Source organism: Alligator sinensis, unplaced genomic scaffold, assembly GCF_000455745.1.
Source record: "Alligator sinensis unplaced genomic scaffold, ASM45574v1 scaffold173_2, whole genome shotgun sequence".
In the NCBI taxonomy this organism is placed as follows: Eukaryota; Metazoa; Chordata; order Crocodylia; family Alligatoridae; genus Alligator; species Alligator sinensis.
Window position 1 is genome coordinate 665,218 of NW_005842720.1, and position 20,100 is coordinate 685,317.

The window sequence follows — 20,100 nt, forward strand, 5'->3', positions numbered from 1 at the left end:
TAACATGGCCCTGATCTCTGGTTAGGCAGGGCTGCAAAGTGGTACCACAAAACATAATGAAAAATTCATGCCAAAATAGTGCTACCAAGGGACTGCAAACCGTAATAGCTTCATTAGATAAATTCCTAAAGATTTTAAACTATTAAAGAAGCTACATGAAGATGCAGTTAATGAGATAATGCTTTGTTTATACCTTCAGATCCCATAATGAAGTGATGTACATCAGGTCCTGTTGACATGCGAGGTCCTTCACAGCTTTTCTCTATTACTCCTCTTGGGGTTACCATTTTCAAATGAACCACCTTTTTAAAACCAAATACACAATAACTATCAATTTATTATAGTATTAATATATGTAATCAATATTAAGGATTACAATATTCATATCCACATATACACTTGCACCTTAAATAATTAAGCTATACAGAATTTGAAGCCATATATAGGTCACCTCACAAAACTGTTGAGGATTAAACCCATCAGCAACTACTCATTCTAACACAGTTAATTGGTTAGCCAATTAAACTATGAATTTAGTTTGACCTAGTAAGACGAATTATCTTGTATCTTTGTTAACTATTATTTATCTGACGACATGCATAGTTCTCTGTTTCTTATAACTTCAAGCCAATGTCTTCCTTTGTTTGTACACCAGGGTTAGCTCCTTGATATAGTTTCAAAGGAAATTTTAAAACTTCATTCTCTCATTACTTAAAATATTTCTGCAAATAATTCCCCACCGGTTAATTCAAAAGCAAGTAAAAATTGACCTACAGGATAAGCATCTCTATAATATAAATATTATCCAGTGAAAATGTTTTTTCTTGAGCCAACATGCATATTTACATATTAGAGTCAAACTAATCATTAAAGCCAAGCACAGGCAGTCAAAAAAGCCCGAGGCTGAATTGATTCAGTCTTTGCAGGTTAGTTGAAGTTGCAGGGATTGAACTAATAAGGCAAATGAACACATATTCACTTTTGATTCAAGAAATGCAGCCACATGCCTGCAGTGGCTAAAGCCAGAAGCTTGGGGGGGGGGAGGGGGGCATTAGAGCACACCTGCCAGCCACTGCCAAAGAGAAGGGAAGAGAGAAAGCCCTGCTCTGCCTGTGGGAAGGGGAAAGAAGTGGCACTAAATTCATAACAGCTTAAACAAGAATAGTTCTCTCTCTGAAGAACTATAAACTGAAAAGCTATAAACACAGCATGGGTTATATGTATGCTTCCGCTTCCTTTTCCTGCTGCCCCCAAGGTCTCTGGGATTTGCAGTCCACAATCACAATGGCAGGACTCTGCAGGGCTGCTCATCACTTCTGCCAGCTTCCACATGCCTCTGGGATTTGTAGTCCACAGTTGCAGCCAGCAGTACGTTTTAGCAGGGCAGGGCAGCTCTGTACTTGGGGGAAGGCGAGTTTAACCCTCCTCCCTGGCCACAGACCCCAAGAGGGGTTTGCCTGAGCCCCAGCCAATGAGCCAGCCCTGCTCTCTGTAGCAGAGAGCACAGCACATCCTAGCCCAGAGCTGAAAAGCATGCTGGGGGACTCTGATTTAACTTAAACCAGGAAGGGGACTGAGACAGAAGTTTCATAAACTAGTTTGATCTAAATCAGCTAAGTTTGATACTACATTCAACCATGTTTATCTTAACCCAGTTTCAGCCATTTTGAAACTGGTTTATGTGCACTGAACTTTTGCTTTGTTACAGGTTTAAACCGGTTTCCAATCACTTAAACCAGTTTGTATGTAACTTCTGCTCCAAGCCTAAATGGATTTTGTCTTGGGCAGCTTATGTAACAGCACTTAAGTATTAGAATAGAGCAAGCTGTTCTAGAAAAGCAAAAGAACTTGCAGTGCAAAAGTTTAACAATAAGCTCTAAATTAATTTTTTTTCAAGGTTATAACAACAGTATTGTATTTAATGTGTTATTCTGGATAATAAAGGGATTAAACCACATTAGCCAACTGATTTATATCGGATGAATCAAAAATCATCAATACTACACTATTCTCATTTTTAAATCTTTTGTAGGTAATACCATTTAAATAACATACATAAACATAGAATACAACTGAAGTTAGTGAATGTTTTGAATTATGGTTGAGAGTTGTTTTCCTCCTAAAGAAAGATGCATTCAGCTAAAATTTAGCATGGAATCACAGGATTATAGAAAATTAGGCTTGGAAGGGACCTCGGGCCATCTAGTCCAACCCCCTGCTCAAAGCAGTCCCCAACAATATAATCCTAGCCAAGGTTTTGTCTAGCTGGGTCTTAACAACCTCCAAGGATGGAGATTCCACCATCTCTCTGGGTAACCTATTCCAGTGCTTTACTACCCCGCTACTGAGAAAGTTTTTCCTTATATCCAACCTAAACTTCACTTGTGGCAACTTGAGACCACTGCTCCTTGGTTCTGTCATCTACCACCACTGAGAACAGTTTAGCTCCATCCTCTTTGGAACCACCCTTCAGGTAGTTGAAGGCTGCTATTAAATCCTTGATCTTCTCTTCCCAGACTAAATAAGCCCAGTCCCCTCATCCTCTCCTCAGAAGTCACATGCTCCATCCCCCTAACTATTTTTGTTGCTGCTCCACTGGACTCTCTCCAATCTGTCCACATCCCTTCTGTAGTGGGGGGTCCAAAACTGGACACATTTGTGGCCTCACCAGTGCCAAACAGAGGGAAGTGATTATTTCCCTCAATCTGCTGGCAACACTCTGACTAATGCAACTTAGTATGCCTTTAGCCTTCTTCACTGCAAGGGCACACTGTTGGCTCATATTCAGCTTATTGTCCACTGTAACCCCCAGGTCCTTTTCTGCAGAGCTGCTGCTTAGCCATCTGTCCCCAGCCTGTACCAGTGCATGGGATTGTTCTCCTATGTGCAGGATTTTGCACTTGTCCTTATTGAACCTCATGAGATTTCTTTTGCTCCAGTCCTCCCAATTTTTCTAGGTCTCTCTGACAGTGGCAAGTAGTTAATCATGATCTAGCCCTACCCTCCAGCATACCTCCTACTACCCCCCCCCCCCCCCCCCCCCCGGCGCCCCCCCCAGCTTGGGGTCATCTGCAAACTTGCTGAGGGTGCACTCCATCCCAGATTGTTGATGAAGATATTGAACAAAACCAGCCCCAGGACTGACCTCCAGGGACACTCCATTTGATATCAGCTGCTAGTTAGACTTGGAGTCATTAATGACTACCTTCCAAGTCCAACAATCCAGCCAGATTTTTATCTACCTTATAGTCCATTTATTAAACCTGTACTTCTTTAGCTTGTTTGCAAGAATGCTGTGGGAGACTATCAAAAGCCTTGCTAAAGTCAAGGTATATCACATCCGTTGCTCTTCCTACATCCACAGAGCCAGTCATCTTGTCGTTGAAGGCAATCAGGTTGGTCAGGCATGGCTTTAGTGAATCTATGCTGACTGTTCCTAATCACCTTCTCCTCCAGGTGCTTAGAAAAATGGATTTCTTGAAGACCTGCTCCATGATTTTTTCAGGGACTGAGGTAAGGCTGACCAGTCTGTAGTTCCCTGGATCGTCCTTCTTCCCAGTTAATCATGTATTAAATTGTGACCTGGCCACATGTTCGAACAATTAATAGTATGATAAAATGAGAAATAAGCCACAAAGTTACTCCACAAAGAAAAAGTAACAACTTTGTGGCTGGTTCCAATCATTGCAGTAATTGAACACATGCCCAGGTGCACCCATGTTGCTGGGAGCCCATCAGCTGATCAGGGCTCCTAGCCATGGGGGCATACCATGCATCTCCAAACTTGGTCGTATGCAACAGTGGGATTCCCAGGCATGGTGATGCGGTTGAGGGGGCTCCCAGCTGTAGGAACTTGCTTCTTGCTAGTGCAGGGGGACCTTGAGATCACAATTCCAGGTTCCCCTGCACCAACAAGATGGTGTGATGGGATCTGATGCATGATGCAACAAATCACTCCTCCTGCCATGCATGTGTCAAGGTTGGAAGTCCGATTGTTTGGACCACACATCAGACCCCTTGTACTTTTACCTGAAGGTCTGGAGGGGCCCTTAGAGGACATCCAGTGCTTAAAATGGGAGGTCATGCCACTCAGAATGGATGGCTGAATCTGTGTTTATGTTTTTCAGTCCCTCATTGTTTCAACACTTTCTAGCCAATCTTTCATCACCTTTTCATATTGTTGTAAGGTTGGAGTGTTGGTCCAATAAATAATTTTAAATCAACTTCTGTGGCCAAAAGCTCATCTAACATTTCTCCCAAGTCTATGGTTGGGCAAACAAAAGATAACACAAAAAAAATTCCTTGTCATCAATTCTTCAACCACCCAGCTTTCTCCAGACAGAAATATTCTCAGCTTTCTCCAGACAAATATTACTTTTCAGAATTTCTAAGGAAGATTATTTTGAGTGCAAAAGAAAGGAGGTAGTTTTGTGCCATCTGTTAAAGTAACAATAATTACTGTGATTCTCATTTAATCATTCCCCACAGTTCACAAGGACCAACTTGATAGTCCTTTATGTTCACAAAAATACTAGTCAGCATGTCCAAGTAGACCAGTGTTTCATTTGCATTTTAAACTTTCGCCAATCATGTATTCATGAGATTTAAGGCTAATTACAGATCGCTGATAAGCTATCAACTTTTCATATTAGTTGTGCACATGTTGAGCAAGGTTGATGGCTCCTCTCAAAACAAGACCAGTTGTCCTCATGACCTTCAGATATCTATTCAGACTCCTCTTCCTATTCTTTCCTTGACATGTTTTAAATTCATGTACAAGTTCCAATACCTACAACTGCATCACTTCCCTTATGACTAGAAATCCTTTATTTTTTTTCCTGAATGATTCAGTTTTGTGAATATCTTCTACCTTTTTGGCTCTTGAAATGCCCTGTATTTACACAGTTAATCTGGTTTTCATTTTTCATTAGTCATGAACTTCTTTCTACCTAAAACACTTTTCTCAATTGCCTGGAAACTGTTGTTCTGTCTAACAATCAACTTGTTGACAATCAACTTGAGATTGGCATTATAATGTATCCGCTTGTCTAGGTTTACTTGTGACTTCATTGACCCTTTCACCTCTGCTTACATATAGCTTTATCTTCTACATGCCACACAGATCAGGTTACTCATGTAGTTGAAAGAAAAAAAAAAATGTGCTCTGCACACCTACAGTCCAGGCCAAGGAGGTGTAATACGGAGGCTCAGTTTTGCTGCTGTCATTGATCACTGCTTTGGGTGGCTATCTGATATTGGCTGTTGGACAAATTCCAAACATTCAATTTGTCCTGGTCACAGGAGACTATGATGGGATTGCTGCAATTGGGGAAGCACTACCACCACTTGTCTGTCGCATATGAATAATTTACAGGAGCAAAAATTGAGTTGACTGGAGACTAAACTGGCTAAGGAAGCTATTTAACAAAGTACCTTCCTACACACAGACACCAACTAGCAACATACCAGATCTTCAATGTTTCCATAAATGTTCTTTTTCATGCCTGATGCTCGTGTAGCCACCCATCCTCCTAAGGAACTGAATTCCATGGAATCAGGTTCATGACCTGTACAGTAGCCTCTTTCAGCAAGCTAAAACACAGAAAACAACATATTCCATAGATAAGAGTCTGCTAATTATCAATTTACATTAAAAACAAATTACTGAAGACAAGCAAAGAAAGTCTCTTGACCAGTGTACTATTCATGTACAAATGTATCACTTGTGTCTTAACATCTATCCTCAATTTGACACAACAGTTCTGTTTCTACTATGCACATACTAAGCAGTGTATTAAATGATGATCTCTCTCCTACGTTTAAAAACCCAAGACCCCTGTTTTTTGTAAAATATGCCATTCAAATACATATGGAAAAAAGATTATAACTAAGTAACTGCCAACTTCACCTAAATGTTGCCAATAAATAAAGCACTCTATTCTAATGTGATATGCAGCATGTCTGCACAAAATATGAGCAAACTGCCTGTACTTAATTCTCTCAGGGAGTGATGTGTTTTAATGTACAGCCATCTGGTTGGGCTTCGTGGATGCAATACCACTGACTATCTGTGATGCAGATCATGCATTCCTGTACATTAAATAGTCACTTGTTTCTCATTTTTCTATATTAGCCTGGATTTGCCATCTGTACAGCACCTGAGTTTGACTGGATGCCCTTATAACTGCAACACTGAAAGCAATCCCACTGAAATAATTTGAGAGACCCAGCAGTCTCATGTTGAATGGCACAAATACCACCAACTGTATTTACTCCTCTGGAGATAATCTGTTCTGACCAATCTGATCAGTTTAGTAAGGGTTCACATTTTTCAAGCATGCTACTTAGATATGGAATATTAGCTATTAAAAGGTATCTTTTACATCCAAAAAGTTAGAATAGCACAGTCAAAATTAAACACTCAGAACTTGAAAAGCACAAGAAATTAAGATTGACTCTGTAAATTTAAATCTTCTTCTGTATAGACTTTGATAATCTACTTAACATGATCATATACTAGCTTTTTTCCAGGACCTCTGCCTCATTGCATGTCTTGGAGAAGGGCCACTAAATAAACAACGATTCAATATGCAAGAGTGTTTCAGAGACTAATAGCAATTTCAAAATAAAGCAATAATTTCCTTGACCACATCACTTCTCTATACGGTCACCTCACTCTGCAACATGTATTCCTGCAAGTAACAACTTTCTTGGTACCATCCTCAAAAAGCAGCTTTTTAGTTGCTGCAACAGCCACTGCTGCACCGCAAATTGTACCTCTGCATCACTGGCAAGTCTGTATGCACAAAGAGCCTCTTTCAACTGTCCAAGCAGGTGACAATCACATGGTGCACAGCAGGACTACAGGACACATGTAGCAAGATTTCAAAGCCCAGTCAATGCAAATTCTAAACAATCACACTGCAGGAGTGCCTGTTGCAGCAACCAAAAAGCTTCTTTGAGGACAGTACCAAGGAACTTGTGACTTGAAGGAATACCTGTACTGCAAAAATCAGGGTGACTAGGTAAAGAAGCTATATGGTCCAATAAATGATCACTGCACACAAAGTTTTATTTTGAAATTGCTGTTAATTTCTAAACACCCTAATATTAATTTTACCCTCAATGTAAAGTGTGTGGCTTTAAGCAAACCATGCTCTGGACATACAATAGGCTTCTTCATGGACTCCTCACTTCAGCATGCGTGCTTCACCAATAAGAAATGAATTCATCTCAACACAAGCCAATCTTAATTTGGCTGGAATTTTCTGAGAATGTACTATTTTATAGAATATCATTTGTTCAAAGCAGAGTTCTCCGGCTTTACAGTTGTAAAAACTCAATACTTATACAAATAAGACTGTGGGGTATTAAGGCGGACATAAAGAAAAATGAGTGAGTTAGTGACCACCTGTGAAAAGTTTAAAGTGACTCACCAGCATCACACAAAATGTGCGCCAGTCAGACTAAATGCTATTGCAGATATCTGGATTTTAACGCCTGAACCACATACTCCCAACCCACAGGCCCCCTGCCTTGTTCACTGCATTTTCCAATTTCTGCAAAGGAGACAGCAATGCTGTGAACAACCGCCTTATGAACTGCAGCAAGTTATTCATTTCTCAAGCATGAACTACACCCCCCCATGCAAACAGCAGTCTTGCGGAGAAATAAGTCTATCATCATGCACAACAGAGTTCATAAATTACCATTATACTGGTAACCTTCTTTCTGGCATTTTCAACTTCTAAAGAGAATGCCAACAAATTATTTTCATTTATAAAAATATAAACAAATTCTGATTCTCTGCACCCAGAAACTCCTAATTAAGCCTTTTAATGAGCTCAAAGAGATTGCTTGTGCTAAAACTTCTGAAAAAAATATTAATTAAATTTATATTCAGTACTGACCAGATTGTTAGTCAAACTATACATTAAAGACAAATTCAAAATGTCATTTCCTGCTCAAGAGGAGCCTAAGCCTAATATAGCATTTCAATTTGCAAGAATATGAAACTGAACTGCAACAGGAAAAGGGTTCTTCTTTACTCTAGTGGGAGGAAAATTCTGTGGCATTTAAAGGATGGAATAGTTGGCGAAATATCAGAAGTTACTACCCTAGAAAAAAATGTCATTTAAATTACGGGAATATGCTCTGTGCATTTTAATTCTAACCTTTAAAAAAATTGGAAAGGTTAAAATATTACATCAAATGATAAAAGGGGAATATAAAGTAAGAGGCGTGAAAGGCCATCTCTCATTATAAACTGCTGTGTTGGTAAAGTTTTTGACAAAATATATTTAGAAAAAGTTATAGTGCTCCCTCAACTCAACTCCTCTTCAATAAAGTCCTTTCGAACTTGTATATGTAGCTGTCCCTAGGGGTGTTGGGGCCTGGGGCATATCAGCCCGTGCGGGGCCAGGGGATGGCAAGCAGGGAAGTGGCCAGCAGTCGAAGCACAGAGCCAGCGGCACATGGCAGCCACGTCAGAGCTAGCGGCACATGGCAGTTGCGGCGGAGCCTGTACAGCACTGTCTGCTGGGCCCTGCAAACATGGGGCCTGGGGCGGTTGCCCCAATTCACACCCACCCCTCCCCACAAAAAAAGATGGCCCTGCTTGTATAAAATTTACCTTTTGGTCAGAGTCCACTGAAAAATTTGTTGAAGAACACATTTATTTCTTATATGAATGGGTTTTTATTCAACATTTGGTTTTCTCTGCTGCAAGGAAGATTCTGGAGGCAACTTGGAACGTCCATTGACAGATATTAAATAGAACAGTCAGGGATATATCCTCCGACAACTCTAAACTAAAGATGGTACAACAGGGGATGGATTATAACAGATATGCCCTGTAGATACTGTTTTTTCTTCTAAAGCAGCTACTGCTTGCCACTGTCAGAGATACAAAATTGGGTTAGACCATTCTTCTGACTCAATATGGCATTTCTTCTATTCTTAATCACTGCCATGTACTAGGATGAGGAGAAATGTTTCCAGCATGAGCACAACAACTAATTTTAAGACCAATGATTCCATTAAACTGACTTAAAGATCAAGAATACCTACAAGGAGCTCAAAGTAAACATTTTTACAATACCGTAGTCTGTAAAAAGGTGCCATTACAAGACACCTATTTTTAAATTTAATCTGAACTTCAACGTACTATAGGAAAACGTTTATTTGCAAGTTACTTCAACCTTCATCTCTCAGGCACACTAGCCTATCTTCATTGCTGAAATATGTGCACCACAGAATACTGATTTACATAAGTAGTTTCCTGTCTATATGTAATTGATAGTATGGGTGATGCCTTGTAACCATACATTAGCACATCTACAGTCTGGTAGGAAGCAAGTCTTGCATCATAAAATGTCACCCAATATTACTTCACATGTTTCATCAGAGTTGGCAGGATTATACTAATTAACGCTACAAACAAATACCCAGCATTGAAAAACACATAGCTAGGGATACAATTCCTTTCAGTCTGGCAAACAAGACAGACCAGAGTTGCTATGAAGCATTTTTGGGAGAGATCACCATTTAATGAACTGGACAAGATACAGAGGATAAAATTCAAATAAAGCTCAAACAAGAACTACTGGTACTTTCTAAGAAAACTGAAAATACCTGACTTTCCAAATCTTGGCCAACAATGCCAGCTTCCACACGAGCAGTTAAGTTTCTCTCATCTATCCAGAGAATATGATTCTGTTGTAAAGAAAAATTAGAAGTTAACCACTTAATTGTAATGGTCGCTTACAAGCACGTTTCATAGATGATCAAGATAAAATTGCTAGTGTATTATTTGCTACTCTATCACTAGTACAATTTTGTGGTTTGTTCAGCTTCTGTAGCCAACATTTAGATATTTCACCAACTTCTCTAGCTGTCAACAATATAAACTTCCATGTTCATGACCATAAAGATAAACAAGTTATTGCTAGTAATTTTGCTTGTGTAGTCAGTGAACAGAAGAGCCAGAAAGATTAAGGTTACATTTCTTCTTCAGAATTGTGTATTATTTTCAAGATCAAATCTTTTTTGTATCAATTATTTCCAGTGGACCAGAATTGTACTGTCTAGTTATGAAAAGAATTCAGTTGTAACTCAGAAGAATGCCCTATCTCCTTCCTAAATCTTGCCTCTTGGGTTTTAGATGATAATGTTAAGAATTATTAATTTAGCACAAAGCCTAATTCAGTTTAAATGTAAATACCTGAAACACTAAGTGCTTTATGTCACTACTAAGTTTTTATTAGTTAAGTGGGCATGTCAGTGTACTATGAGAGGGAGGGAAGGGGAAGTCACATTTTCACAGAGTAGTTAGTTTACCAAATAAAAGACTGCTGGACAGTAACTGTGAGCAAGAATCAAGTATTGAATCTAGCCAAACGAGAAGAGCTGCTCCCCTCTCCCCACGACAAAGGGAAAAAAAGTGAACAGCAAATTCAAATTCAGAGAACACCTCCTTCCTAGGGATGATATCTGAGAAGCTTTGATGCCCCCACCAACCATCTGTTCCTAAAAGACTGTATAACCATTGATCAACCAGGGCATAGAAAAAGTAAAAAAGAAGTGACACTGTGAATGATTTATAGGTCACCCATAGAAAAAGGAAGCATTTAACAAGTTCGTTTAGCAAAATGAAATCATCATCCAAATACACTGAGCTATATCAGTGATGCTCAACCTTTTTGGCCAGCAGGCCAGCTGAGCAGTGCCTACAGGGCCCCATTTGGCCATGCAGAGGAGAGGAGGGGGCATCCCAGCTCCAACCTGGCCCCAAAGGAGGTGGGGAAGAAGGGGGTTTAACTTGGCTCTGCAGGAAGGGGGGGGGAAGAGAGGGAGAAGAAAGGGGTCATGGCCCAGCCCCATTCAGTTTGAGGGGGAAGGGGCCTGGCCTCATCCACCTGCAGGGATGGGGGGAGGGGGCATGACTTGGCCCCAACCTGCTGTACATGGCTTGGAGTTTGGGAATTTGGCAACAAGGTGGCCATATTTATTATCACCACTCCCCTGCCACCAAATTTCCCAATCTGTAGGGAGCCGGCACTGACAACTTGAAATCAAAACTAAAATTTAAGTAAAACAGACTGTCTCAGCCAATCTGAGTTTCATAAATGTTTCTCTACCATTATCATGCAAAAATCCAGACAGTGAAGTTTCATTTGAGCATATTGTGGAGTACAGAGCAAGTAAGAAATGAACATTTTGGAAACTTTCAAGGCTTTCATAGCATTGAAAACTTCCAAAACTGAGAAGTCCACTTAAGAGTCCTGGCCCACTTCGAAGGGAATATACAGTTAAGACCCAGGAACTGGATGCACAAAATGATAGGATCTACTTCCCAAGGCCAAAACTGTTTTTTGGGGGGGAGGTTTGGTGCTTAACCATGGGTTTTTTACTTGTGCTCCACCAGCCACAGCTTCCCAGGTGGTAGCGTAACTGTATCCCTTTAATGAGCTTGGATGTGGTAAACCAGATAGTTTGAAGCCAGGCAGAAGGTAGGGCAGGATGTTACCTTAGGAATTCACTGATTCAGAGAGGCATGAGGTTTTGCAGGCAACAAACTGCTGCCTGCATAAGCTCATGTCTCTCCGGCTCAGTTAATTTCTAAGGTACTACCTTGCCCTTCCTTCTACCTCTGCCCCTTGAAGACTTATGTCACACTGTACTTTTCTTGCTTTCTAGACTTTTAACATTTTTACCACCATTTTACAAAGGTGCCCTGCAAATTTACTAGTTATAAATCTGTGTATCTACTAATATATAGAAAAAAAAAAAATCAACAGGACAATACTGGAGCCCAGACTCATTCCTGGAAAGCATGTATACAATGAATAGCAGTTTAGGTATGACACAGCATTGCAACATTGTATTATATTTGCTCTGCTCTTATACCTAAACAGTTAATAGTAAAGCAATTTTAAAATACTAGAATGCTTTTTTAATCCTTCCAATATAGGCAACGACCACAGATTCTAGTGATTATTTAACCTTCTTTAGGAGAAAATTCACAGGATAAATAGTTAAAGTCAACTGCAGATATTTTAAAAGTTATAACATACCATTTGTGAGGTGTCCAGTGAAATTATAGTTCTTTTCTCTTCTTCAGGACACTCCAGAGCACTAGAAACACTTGTTCCTCCTGCAGTGTCAGAGAATATCAGTTTATTTAGGGAAGCCTCAAGACACCTTCTTTTAATCTTTTCTGATTTTCACAACACCCCAGTTTGAGAATCACTGAGGTAAAACCTAAATTCAGAAGAGATAGAGGAAGCCTTAGGAATCACTGGAACCAACCCTCCTGTGCCCTACTATTTCTACTGATCCTCTATCCCCACTACCACATCTGTACCTGAGGGGGAAAGGTAGTCTCCACTGCTGAGTTTAATCTGGAGGGTCTGATATGCTGGCAGTTGCCCCCCACAGTCCCTTCTGCCAGCCATGGGAGGAGTAGAAGGAACAAGCTGGACAGCAAAATGCAGCTCCATCTGTATGCTGACTCACCCACCTGCAGCATATCACAGTGCTGGAAGTGGTAGGGGCATCTCACATAGGGGCTGCCAGGGATCAGGAAGGACAACAGCAGTCCTCAGAGGAGCAGCTGCAGACACTACTGGGAGAGTTGGGGGCAAGGCACTAGACAAGGGAGGAGAGCAGTTAGCTCACACAAAGGCCAGGCTGCATGACACTCTTAACAGGGTCTCACAACACCTCAGCTAAGAATCACTGATTTCGGGAGTTTGCCTTGATCATGGTTCCCTACATTTAGCAGACAGTCCTTTTACATATGGAGTACTAAAAATAGGTTAGTTAAAACTAACTGGTTACCTAAGATTGCTCGCCAAATTTTATGGACATTCTAAAGAAACACTGTTGAATGAATGTCATGAACGTCAGCTTAGTGCCTAACCTTCAGAAAGCAGGCTAAAAAGTCACAAATTTCCTCATCCATCGGTTCCTATTACAAAAATCTAAAACAATGTTAACGGAGCAAAGGTAGGAAGATGGTGCCAAACCAGAAAAAAAAGCACTTCTCAAAGCAAGCTTTCCACATGACAGCATAATGAATCTAAATGAGATTTGCATGAGAGCATAAAGAATCCACTTCAGTGTAGTTAGCTATACAAGATCCCAGGAAAATAAGATTGACTTCTGCTTGCTAACATGCTCAAGTAAGCATCCAACTTAGGTACAAAGCTGAGAGCACAGAACTGCACCAATTTGTAAGCATCTGAAGAAGTAAACTGTTGCTTACAAAAGCTTAGGCTTCTCCTGATTTCAGACTTACATGGCTAACTACTTCACTAAAAGAGTATAGCCCAAGGTCAAAACCCTTTGACTTAAGATACAAAACGTTAAGTTATGTTTGTCAGATTCTGCAGAGCTGCCAATCCTGGAGGCCTTAAGGTTTTTCAAAGGCCAAGGACTTCATAAGAAGCAGGAGTCAGTTGTAAAAAACACTAAGGGTGCCCTGTAGATGTGCCAGGAGGCTGCTTCAACGTGCTGTAATTACAGTGTATTGGAGCAGACTAAATTAAATCGAGTCTGCTGGAGTGTTCTCGCGCACTATAGCCAGCCTCCACATCTCATGCATCAGCGTCCTTACCAGTTGTTGAGGGCTAGTCAAACCCCCTGTATGGTGTAAACTCCCCTGCCAGTGCCACTGCTGCCCACCCCGAGCGCAGCCAGGCCCAATCCTTCATCAGGAAGAGCCCAGCATCCGAGCCTGGAGCAGCAGCCCACCCACACCCCTTGCACACATCTGGGGGCACATGCTACCCCATGCCTTCTCAGTGTGCGTGTAGCGGTAGGAGCCTCCCCCCCCATGGCTCAGTCCTGTGCCCAAACCCAGCTGGGTAACCCCTGCCCCAGCTCCACTCCCTCCCCCACCACTGAGGCCTTGACCTGCCCCTTCACCCGCACAGCGGCAGCCCGTCCTCACCCCACGTGCAGAGCCAGGGGTACACGCCCCCCCTCCCATGCCCTCCTGGGGTGCGTGTAACGGTGGGAAATTGGAAAGGCAGAATGATCTGATCTCCAATAGATCCAGGCAGAGCATAATGCAATGACAGTACTCCAACACAAACTAATAGCCCAATTTTCTTTTATCCTTACATACTTGAAGTCACAGGATGAGCACAAATAAGGTAAACAAAAATGTCAGGCCCAGCTGAGAACCTGTTTTAGATGAGATGCTTGACATAAAAAGCCAGCGGCTTCCATAGCACTGAAAAATTCCTAAAGTAAGAAGTCTGCTCAAGAGCGCTGGCCCACTTGGAGGGGAATGCACTGGCAAGACCCAAGTACCAGATATGCAAATTATGGGACCTCAAGGCCAGAACGGTCTCAAACTGCAAATGTTCTGCAAACTTGAAAGCATCAATACCTGAACTAAACATTTTTTGTTTGGTCCAAACAAGGCCTGAAAAAAACCTCTCCATTTCTGTGGAGGATAGTCAGGGGGCTGGTTCATATCACTTTCAGAATATCCCAGCAAGTCTGCCCTTTTTAAGCCTAGCTGCAAAGCCTTAGTCCAAGGTATCCCATACCTTGAGCACACCACACTTCAGGTATCTAAGCTGAGGCCTAAGAGTTGAGCCAGATATGATCCAGCAAGGTAGAACAATGAATCAAAACAGTAACTGCCTACTGCCTCCATGTTTACACAATTGACAAAATTACCAAGAAAAAAATAATCTTGAATGCAGATCAAGATTTGTAAGTCTTAAAGATTCCCAAAGCAAGGCAGCACTTCAATTTGGTGCACTTCCAAGAACAAAAAGTATGCAAAGGCTCTCTCAAAAAGAACTGCTTCTCTTATATACAGAAGCACGCTCAAGTACTGACAGACACAAAAAGTTTCCATCAGTTTTTAGTAAATCGAACATAGTATATGTACATGCCAGTGGATCTGTCATTCAAAACTGCAATTAACTACACCAGACAAGCTTTGATATAAGATTGGTTCTTAAACAGCACTTTGTAAACATACGTTCAACAAATCTAATTGGTTGAATTATACATGTGGAGGGGACTGATTTACTAGACTGCCCTCATGCAACACTAGCCACTTAAGATGAATTTATAAAGATAAAGTAAGTGTTCAATAAGGAAGTTACATATCTGTTCCATAAGAAAGTTGCATATCTGTTTAGAAAGGTATAATACTTACCACCAAATGGTATTATGCAAAGATTGTGTTTGCAGGCTACTTCTACAATTTTAACTACATCTTCATGGCAACCTAAGAATAGAAAATAATTAAAACAGGATTTTGAATGGCTAGCTTTCATATAAGCACATATACCAGTAGCCTGCTAATTCTTTAGGGCCTGATACTACTGTCACACAAGAGCACTGGGGAAGCAGCAGTAGCCTGTTTTCAAGAAGTTGGGCCAATGACACATCCCAGAATAACTGGGCTCAAGGAACCAAAGTTGTTGAAATGAGACAGCACCACAAATATATTGAGCGAAGTAATTCCAAGATGGAAGCAGCCCCAGATTTAAGTAAAATAAACCTAAAGATTATTGACCTACCCATGGAATACTATCAACAGGGAACTTTCAAAATAAGAGGGACAGGCAGGAGAGTTCAGCTGACTATGTTCAGAATAAAAGATTGAGGCTTTTGTTTTATTTCAAATATAAATTCTAACAAACAACCATGGAAGATGGCTGTTATTTTGAAAGAGAAATGTTTTATGAGTCTCTTTAAAGAGTTACGTATCAGACCATTAAAATTGTTCCATCTTAAAAGTAACATCATATTACAAGAATTACCATTAAATGCCATTTCCTTTTAGAATATATTCTTTGCATCAGAGTATAGGCATTCTTCTAAAGGCAAGAAAGTGAAAACAGACAAGCTAATGGATGGAAAGCCAAAAGGAGAATGAAATTAAGTGTTGTGCCCAGAAACTGTACAAGACAGGAAAGAAGGTAAAAAGCAAACTATGGTGCAAACTCACCGCTTTGCTTTGGAAATGCAAAGCAGCCATGCCCTAGGTAATGAGTGTAGTTGACTGATAAGAAACAAGTACAGAAAGGACAAAACAACTTGTCAGTGATCATCAGTTGCACATGGAATAGGAGCAAGAAAAACTACTTTCAGTTGTAGCTCTGAAGTCACACTTCAAGTAAGAACCCACACTGTCATATCATCAGTTTTACATTACGAACAGAGTCAATTTTTCTGCTGCAACTAAAGATATCTAATAAAAAGTGACATGTCATGTCAGCCCTCACCAAAATGAGTTACAACACAATATGCATCTCAACCAGGACCATGCTCTTTAGCCTTTAAAAAACAGAGTTAGCTACCATATTTACTCAAATCCAAGACAAAGCCACCCCTCCCTGCCCCCCACAGTTAGCGTGTGGAAAAAAGCCTCATCTTGAATTCTGGTCATCAGCCTGGGGCAAGCAGTGGCTCAGCTCTGGTTTTGGCCTTAGGCCTGAAGCCAAAGCCAAGCCACTGTCTGTCTCTACCTGGAACAGCTTATTTGGCAGGGATGGGGCACATGACTTGGGAGGGAGGAAGGGGAAGGAACAGCGAAAAAAGAGGGGATGATTTGCAGCTTGCTTTGCCACCTGGCCCCTGTGCCTGCCTCCCCACTCCTTACTCCTCTCCCCTTTACCTTCTGCTTCAGCTCGGGTCCTTCAGCCCTGGGCAAGCAGGATCAGGAGCTGCTGCCACTTCTCTCTGGATGGACTCGGCTGGAGCGAGCTTCTGATAAGTGCTGTGGAGCTGAAGCAGAGCTGCAGCAGAAGGTAAGGGAGAATGGGCAGGGAATGGGGAGGCAAGTGGCAGCCTGGGCTGGGGCCATGCTGCCACTGACTGACCCAAAGGAGCACAGCTGTAGCAGAAGGTAAAGGGGTAGGAGGGGGGGTCTAGTCCCTTCCTCCCCACTGCTGTTTTTCCCATAGCAAGAGGGAGGGGGGAGACCACAAATAAGACAACCTTCCCCTAAATAGATTCTATACATAGAAAAAAAATTAAAACAAAATTAATGGAAAATTATACATTTGTTCTAATATTTTCCAAGTATAGAATCTAAGTATTGGGGGTTTTTGTTAAATTTGAACTAGTATTGGATTTGGGTAGCTATGAGAGAGATTTCAATTCAAGTTTAAGCATAAAGTGGGTTGGTTTTGTGTACAAAAATAAAGACAGAAATGTTAAAATGTTTCAGCATCTGGTTTAATCCTTCATTAAAAATTAAGAAGTTGCAAATATGACCAGGGGGCACCTTATGAGAATTAGCCATGGAATTTCCAGTTTGCAAGTTAAGTTAAATATTGTAAATGAGAACATATGCAAAGAGAAGACCGACTGATCAATTAAAACAAAAGCCATTTCTGATTCCTAGTTAAAAGTTCCAGTTCACCATTTGTGGAGTGAAGAGGCTATACATCCCAAGCTATTACCCATTCATGAGTGGTACCCATTCATGGGAAGCTAGAGCTTCTAGAGCAAAGAAAAAAGTCGAGCAGTTTACCTGGCCATACAACTATATCAGGAATTCGTTTAAACATTCCTTCCCTGAGCACAAGTATCTCATGTAGGCAGTGACCTGAAGTACAGAAGAAATAAGCTTGAGAACTTTTTAAAAATATATTTTTTTCAAACATACAGTTGAACACTGAGATTTTCTTACCATGAGCTCTGAATACCCTATCTTCTGGATCCTGCGAATATGAAATTTTAGTGCCTCTAAGATCCTGGAGAAATTCTTCATTTGCAAAGGATGGAGGCACATCATTAACATTTAAGGTTGCCTATAACATAAGAAAATAAATTTACAACTGCTAAGGTGAACAGCATGCTGGCATCCCATAAACCAGATTACAGTTAGGGGTTGATAAGTATTCATAGTTTGGAAGGCTTCTTTACTTCATCGCAGTTCAAGTTCCCTTCCACATATCAGCTTCAATCCTATCTGCACTACCAGTCCTTCCCTTCAGGTGAGTTTTCTCCTTTGCATACCAGACTGCTGATGGTAAATTTAATTTTACTGGGTGGATCCCTTATTTTTTTCAAATAAAAGTGTTCAGCATGTCATAGACAAATGCACTGTCTGACAAAGACAACCGTGCTTTGCAAAACACTACTCACCATATTACTACTCTCCAGTTCTGCTATTTAAAAATGTATGAAGAAGCAACTGACCAGAAAAGGTCAGATTCAGGGAAATGACCCTGCAAGCAAGGACAAGGATCAAGGTCCAGATCTGAAAAAGGACTTGGATCTGAAAGCTAAACTACTATCTAACCCAGGGGTGGGCAATTATTTAAGCTGGAGGGCCCCTTAATGAGTTTTGGTGAGCTGTTGAGGGCCGCACACATTAAATCTTTTGAAAGATTTAGTTTGTTAAAGTTATGTGATTTTTATTTACAGTATAATATACTGAAAATCAAAACATCTACTGTAACAGATTTTAATTTAATAAAAAAAAATATATTTTGTCCTGATTTATGTTTTTTGAGTAGTGTATATAGAGGCAATTGCATAATAGCTCAAAATAAAAGGCTGGTCGAACTCATGCAGGCAGTGTAGGTGCGGTCCATGCCCCCCTCATCTGGCCCAGGGCTACCCCCATGATGCTCAGCATGGCACCAAGTCCCACCCGTTTCCACCCCTGCCCATCCTGGCCCTGGCCAGCATGCACAGCTTCCGAGTGGGGCTGCAGCCACCTGGATGCTGCTTGGCTTCCCCGACCACCGCCAGGCTTCCCCAACCACTGCTTGGACCACCGTTGAGTCTTCCTGCCCCTGCTGCACCACTCCAGGTGGAGGGGAAGCTGCACTAGGTGGCTCTTGCCCCAGCATATGGTGCTCCAGTTCCAGGCTGCCTTCCACCCACTCCACCCGCCTGCTGCAATGAGCAGCCACTTGTGAGTGGCTGAATGAGTAAAAGGTAGCCTGGAACTGGAGCCCTACATGCCAAGCTGGGAGCTGCCTGGCTGAAGTTTTCCCCCTGTATGGAGTGAGGCAGCAGGGACAGAAGAGGCAGTGGAGGAGTAGCTCGAGGCTGAGCCATTGGCGACATGTAGGGGGTGCACATGTACCCCTGAGCATGGCAGTCCACCTCCTGCGGAAAGGCACCGCTGACACTGCCAGTGGCGCCTGCGGGCAGTCACTGCTCGCCACCCCCTCTTTCCCCACCAATGGTGTATGCGGGTGGTCTGTAAATCGCTGCTGGGCACCACTGCCAGCATCTGGTCAGCGCTCGCCACCCCGCTGACAGCATCACCGCCGCCTGCGGGAGCTCACCATGCCCCCCACCCCAGCCTCTGGGGGCACATGGCGTTCATGAGTTGAGCAGTACCCAGGCAACTACAGCTGCACTGGGAGCAGCCCTGCCAGGAAGATGTGTGCACTGGCCAGGGCTACGGCTGTCCAGCAGGCACAAGTGGGAGGGTGGCCCAGGCTGCCCCAGTTGGGAGCAGATGGGGCTCAGTCCCACATGGAGCCCCACAGGGGCAGCCATGAGCCGGACCCAATCAACTGGTAGACCCACACCCACGGCCTGGATCTAATCAGTTTACAGGTCAAATTCAGTCCACGGGCCATATTTTGCCCACCCCTAAGCTAACCCCAGGAAGCACAGGCTCTTCATGGACTTTCACGTTTCACCTGAAAATTCTCTATGCGCCTTCAGTTTTGCTTCTGAATGTACCCTGAACCAACAGTCTGAGCAGCTAGGCAGAAGGTAAGTGCCTAAGCCTGACTCGAGTCCAGAAATGAGGCAATGCTCTACACATGTCCTCTGAGGGCCTAAATTTAGCAGGCGTGCTCTAAGCAGGCCTAACACACACACAGGACTAGGCCTTAAGATGCAGTTAGAGCTGCTGGAAAAGTTGAACAATTAAGTCTTTACTGGATTTAGGCCCAAGGAAAAAGTTTACTATGGAGTAAGTACAGCAGTACTATGAAAACAGTGTATGCATGCATGCACAAACGCACGCACACAAAGCAGGGCATTTTTTTCTTCCAGTGGATTCATTAACAACCCCCCCCTCCCAAAAAACCAAAAAGATCCTCAGTTACAAGTAAAATGCAGGTTACGTTCTTCTTTTCTTTCCCT

At 42.0% G+C, this 20,100-nt stretch overlaps 1 protein-coding gene across 1 annotated transcript in view; it reads right to left on the reverse strand.

Annotated features, from left to right (window-relative positions):
- AGPS (alkylglycerone phosphate synthase) overlaps nt 1-20,100 on the reverse strand; it is a 146,307-nt gene that overhangs the window by 69,341 nt on the left and 56,866 nt on the right. The window contains exons 6-12 of the mRNA XM_014525000.2: nt 17,672-17,792; nt 17,513-17,587; nt 15,185-15,256; nt 12,075-12,154; nt 9,634-9,714; nt 5,467-5,592; nt 194-302 (exon numbers count right to left, since the gene is read on the reverse strand). Of these exons, the coding sequence (XP_014380486.1) occupies nt 194-302; nt 5,467-5,592; nt 9,634-9,714; nt 12,075-12,154; nt 15,185-15,256; nt 17,513-17,587; nt 17,672-17,792 (664 nt within the window). The remainder of the gene's footprint in view (nt 1-193; nt 303-5,466; nt 5,593-9,633; nt 9,715-12,074; nt 12,155-15,184; nt 15,257-17,512; nt 17,588-17,671; nt 17,793-20,100) is intronic.